Source organism: Argiope bruennichi, chromosome 7 (assembly GCF_947563725.1).
Source record: "Argiope bruennichi chromosome 7, qqArgBrue1.1, whole genome shotgun sequence".
In the NCBI taxonomy this organism is placed as follows: domain Eukaryota; kingdom Metazoa; phylum Arthropoda; class Arachnida; order Araneae; family Araneidae; genus Argiope; species Argiope bruennichi.
Window position 1 is genome coordinate 21,330,961 of NC_079157.1, and position 5,619 is coordinate 21,336,579.

At 32.7% G+C, this 5,619-nt stretch overlaps 1 protein-coding gene across 1 annotated transcript; it reads left to right on the forward strand.

Annotated features, from left to right (window-relative positions):
* The first annotated feature begins 534 nt into the window (after nt 1–534).
* Nucleotides 535–5,268, forward strand: LOC129976537 (uncharacterized). The gene is made up of 3 exons (XM_056090157.1): nt 535–669; nt 2,565–2,678; nt 4,536–5,268. Exons 1-3 carry the CDS (start codon nt 571–573, stop codon nt 5,229–5,231), a joined length of 909 nt encoding a protein of 302 aa, XP_055946132.1. The 5' UTR covers nt 535–570; the 3' UTR covers nt 5,232–5,268.
* Nucleotides 5,269–5,619: the final 351 nt, after the last annotated feature.

Consider the following 5,619-nt stretch of genomic DNA (forward strand, 5'->3'; position numbering starts at 1 on the left):
CTAGTATCCTGCACTACCAAAACAGAAAGATGATTACTTATGATTCTATGCTACCGAGACAGAAAGATGATTACATACGACCTTATGCTACCGGAACGGAAAGATGAACATTGGATCCTATGTTACAAAAATAGAAAGATGATTAGATAGTATACTACACTACCGAAACAGAAAGATGATTACTTAGGATTCTATGCTACCGAGTCAGAAAGATGATTACATAGTACCCTATGCTACCGGAACAGAAAGATGATTACATAGGATCCTATGCTACCGGAACAGAAAAATGATTACATATGATCCTATGCTATCAGAATAGAAAGATGATATTACATAGAATCCTATGTTACCGGATATAGGGCAGAATCAGGCTTGATGCTCTACCACTAAACCACTTCAGGTATGTTTGAAAAAAGAATTAATTCATGAATTTTGAACCGAATTCCTATGTATGGCAATACATTATCCTCAGTCAAGAAATAATATATTTCAGCATTGAAGTATTACGTATTTTAATACCTTAGCATTGTTTTAGTATTCTCAATTTTATGGAATTATATTGCAATAAAAATGAATAATATGTTAACATATGTTTTAAACATACCTCGGCGATTTAGAGCCGGTTATCGACCTGATCCGTCGGCTATGCAGCAGATTTTTTCTGAAAACGTGAGTACGGTCATTTCTAATTTTGATGCATTAATCTAATGTGATAGGAAATGTCCTCTTTAAGTATTGTTTTATTATACATATTATTGAAATTTATTATTTTAATGTTTTTTCTTTATCGGTGGTACTTATAATGAAAAAAAATTTCTTTTTGGTTTCGACATGAAAGGTAACGTTTTGCTAAAATTAAATTTTTATTAATGAACTGTCTTAATTTCTTTATTAACTATTTAAATTTGTCGAAGTATTTTTAATTTTTAATTAAAATTCCATTTATTTCAAGGAATTCTTAAAGTCATCGTACACTGATGTTGATAGTAAGAGAAAAATTACAGCATAAGGCAATATCTATAACACTCATTAGGTGCATTCGAATCTTATTTAATTTATAAAAATGAAATTTCTGATATTTAATACAGAAAACCTGTATGAACAATATTGTTATAATTCTTTACAAAAATTAAGCATAAACTCTTCCAACATTTTATATTCGAGAATGAAAATTTCTTTAACGAAATCGATTTTAAATATCTAATCATTCATATTTTTATTTTTGACCTCTGATGTAGATGGTCCATCAGATGGTGGGTGTGTGGGGGCGCTCATATTTGATCGATGAACTATTTCATGATTAACTTTTCAACTGCTGTGTGAATTTTGTGAATAATATCAACCTAGAAGAGAATAAATTGTTTTTTTGTGTACATATATAAGGCTATAAATAAAAGAATTGATATTTGATCGACCATGATCAAGACATTACAATATTTCCTAATTTATTTTATAACCACCTTTGATGGTAAATTGTTTACTTCCCTTTTTAATAGTAAGAATTTAATCAAAACCTTTTTGAATTTCATCTTATCGCTCACTCAATTGTGTTTGTACACTTTCCGCAAGCAATCTTTTCACATATTTTACAACCGTTATTGCTTCTATTTCTTTCACAAAGGCCAATTTGGTAACCCTTTTGTTCTTACGAAGTACTAGGTGGTGGGAGAATATATCAATGTTTTTGTATTTTTTTTTTCTTATTTCCTTCTGCAAGTTGATTGTTCAACCCGAAATAGAAAATCATTTAGGATACTTTTGATTCAGTATATTCTTATATAAGATCTATGGCTTTATTGCCACCAAGTCCCAAATGTTGAAAAAAAGCTAGTGAGGCCATTGAAAAGAGGCAGCTCTGATGGAATTTTTGCTCTTCATTTATACTATGTTCATTCCAAACTTTGTCTCATTGTAATATGCTATTGTTTACGGGGTATGTTTGTTATTGTCTTTTAACACTAGGTTTACGATCGCATCAAACTGACACAAGAAAGTAAGATAAGTATACCATTCGGAAAGATAGGTATACCATAGACAGAATTGCAATATTTCAATAGGTTCGAAGGAAATAGACATCGATATATATTTAACTGGTTCAACGAATAAAAATCAGTGCAGAAGATAAAATAAAAATGCGAACTTTGCTTGTTTTTTTTCCTTATGTGTCGAAATAACACGTCTCCATAAACCTAGTGTTACAATGTGTAGATTATCCCAAACATGTGTAGCTTAAATGTAGATTAAAATGTGTAGGAATTATCCCATTACAAAATGCTGCTTCTATTACAATGTAAAATTAGATATAAAAAATTATTTTGAATCTATTGAAATACTCCCCCCCCCCCCGAAAAAAGAAACTGCACAAAATTTCTGAAAACAAATGAGTTAAAAATTGAAAAATTCTATAGTAAATCTCCATCGTAATAAGCATACAAGAAAATAATTCACAAGTATGTAAAACATTTCAGAATTATGAAGATTACTTGACATAATTTGTTAATTTCATATTTTCCAATAACTTAATCCATTACGACATATATATTTTAATCTGAAATTTTTTTCAGGTAATCGGCAGCTGCGAAAAAGTGTGCAGTATTATTTGCATTCTTCTCCTTATAACCGGAGTGGCGGTTGCTGTCTCTGATTACCCTGGTCTTAATTTTTTACTCTTCTTGGTGGTATGTATAAGAATTTAGATTAATTTAAAGTTCCAAAAATAGTTATTGAAATTTCATCTTGATTAACCTTTATCAAGTAGCATTATTACATCACATTCGGCTCGAGAGCTGGAGCCGGTGTGTGTTGTGATCTTTTTTCATGATATGCACCAATACGTGCTCATTCCATTCATTACGATGGCGAAATCGAGGCTATTTATACGGCATTAAAGCAACTGGCTTTCCGCCCTTGGTCATTCTGCAGAGATGTTGTCAGATTCCTTGTCTGCTCTTCAATCTCTTGTAAATAGACGATACTCAGATAATACCCATAAACTAGAGTACAGAGATCTTTCAACGCTATTCTCAAATCAAAATTTGTGCCACATTTAATATTTGTACGCTAATGCCATGTAAAACATAGCATGTTCTCTGGCAAGAAAGTTTTGATCAGACGACTCCCAATTTTTTTTCGTGGGAGGGGGATAATTGACAATGTTGGTAGCCACAGAAATGAGGCTTCTGCAAAATTTGCAAGTGGCATTCATACGCAGCCTCATCCTGATGCTTCTGTATGTGCATACATTCGATAATAGGTTTTCTTTAATAGTGTCAAAACCAATTCCATTTAAATACAGAAAATAAATTGTACTATGTGAAAACCTAGAGAGCACCATGGACCTTTCCGAATTCAGGATATCATGATATCTTTACCTGTTTGAAGATTGGTTATTCCCAGCTGAAGTCGAAACAGTTATGTATTACTAATAGTAGTTATATATTATTAATCCCATCGCATACATTGCAGAGTTTGACTTACCATCGAATTACTGAACTTTTAATTTTAAACCTGCAATTAAGTGAAGACATCAAGTAATTTAAAATGCCAAAATTACATACAAATGCTTCAATAACTCAAATGCCCTTGTATTGCTTTAAGTATCAAAAGAATAATTGATGTCACAAATAGAATGTTTCATCTAATTAGAAAATTAAATAAATTCGTACATCCAGGGGGGTAAGAGCAAATATGCATGAAAATAAATTTATTTAGTTCTATTACTCCTGAAATTGGTACTGATTAATTTGGAAAGTGATATTGATAGATTTGTGAATTTTTTACCGATGTATATGAGAATCTAGTGTCTCAAAATAAACAAAAACATATATAATATGACTAATTTAGACTGGATATTGTTCAACGGAAAAAGCAGAATACTGTATTCAAAGTTTATAATTGTAGGGTAGAATATCATGCAAACATATTTACAGCTAGAAAATACATTTCATTCTTATTTTCTAAAAACGTTTAAAAAATCTGAAAACGCCTCATTTTCTTTAATAAATGAAGCATATATGTGTTACATGTCTAAACTTCAATATAAATGAAAAAAACTGCAGAAATTTGTACTTTTGTTGCTGTCTTTTCCCTTTAAATCGTTAAATAATAGTCTTCCCTAATTTCCGCTCATCATCCGTTAAGTCGCATTCTCGTAACTTACATTCCTAAAAGTCTTACAAAACTGGTAAACCTCCGACAAAATGAATAAACACAATAAAAATATAAATATCAAGATATGGATTAAAATTCTTACAAGCATCGATAAAAATCTTTAAAAAAATAAAGTGTAACTAAAAAATAAATGCAACCATGATTGAAACGATAAATTCACATCCAAGTAGTTACATAATGCCCATATTGAAATAATTCAATACCCGAATTTTGATTTTACATTAAATCTTCAAATTTTTATTCGTCAAACATTTGTCTAATCTAAAATTACAAATTTCTGATTCCTAAAATGTTTATCCGATTTATTAGATATAAGAGACCACCTAAAATTGTTCTGCATTTGAAGATGGTTTTATTTTGTACAGATTCCTGTTGGCTGCTGCTTGTATTCGCCGCTCAAAAAAACACTGCATCAAGTGAAAAAAACACTGCAAATATGCTTTCGCTACTGCAGAATCTGCTGTTGGTGGTGTTTCGGAACTGCCGAACCGTTTGATCCTGAAGAAGTTCTGACTCAACTGCTGACTCGAGATTCTCCGACTGAAAGGACACCGTTACTGGAGGCAGTGAATCAAGAATCTCCGACTGAAAGTACACCGTTACTGGAGGCAGTGAATCAAGAAACTCCGACTGAAAGGATACCGTTAATGGAGGCAGTGAATCGAGAGCCTCCGACTGAAAGTGCGTCGATACCGGAGTCGCTGATTCCAGAGCCTCCTGCTGAAAGTACACCGGTACCGGAGTCTCTGAATCGAGAGTCTCCTTCTGAAAGTACGCCGGTACCGGAGTCTCTGAATCGAGAGTCTCCTTCTGAAAGTACGCTGGTACCGGTGCCGTTGGATCGAGAGTCTCCTTCTGAATGTACGCAGGTACCGGTGCCGTTGGATCGAGAGCCTCTGGCTGAAGGAACGCAAGTACCGGTGCCGTTGGATCGAGAGCCTCCGACTGAAGGAACGCAGGTACCGGTGCCGTTGAATCAAGAGCGTCCGATTGAAGGTAAATCATTACCAAGCTGTTCGACTGAAGGAGTGCCACTACCGGAGCCTTTTTCTGATGTTTAAGACTCTTTCCAGATCACAACGATTTCTTGAATGCCGATCATCGGGTATCGCTTTCGTTTTTAGACAAATTTTTCTGAAAGATATTTTTAGTCAATTTAATCTTTTTGACGAATAAAAATTTTATTGAAATTTGCAACTTGAGTATAATTTTTCCTACACAAATACTAAATTCGTTACATTTGCATAAATTTCAAGAATTTGAATTATTTATTCTTGCAAACCAAATCAATTTTAGACACAAATTTGATATAGATAAACCCAAATGAAACGTTTTATGATTCGACCCCAAAAGATTAAATTTCTGTATTTATAGTGGAAGAAATACTATTCAAAAGTGTGTTATTTTTTCCTCTACATCGAAATTAAACACAACACGATTCTTATTATG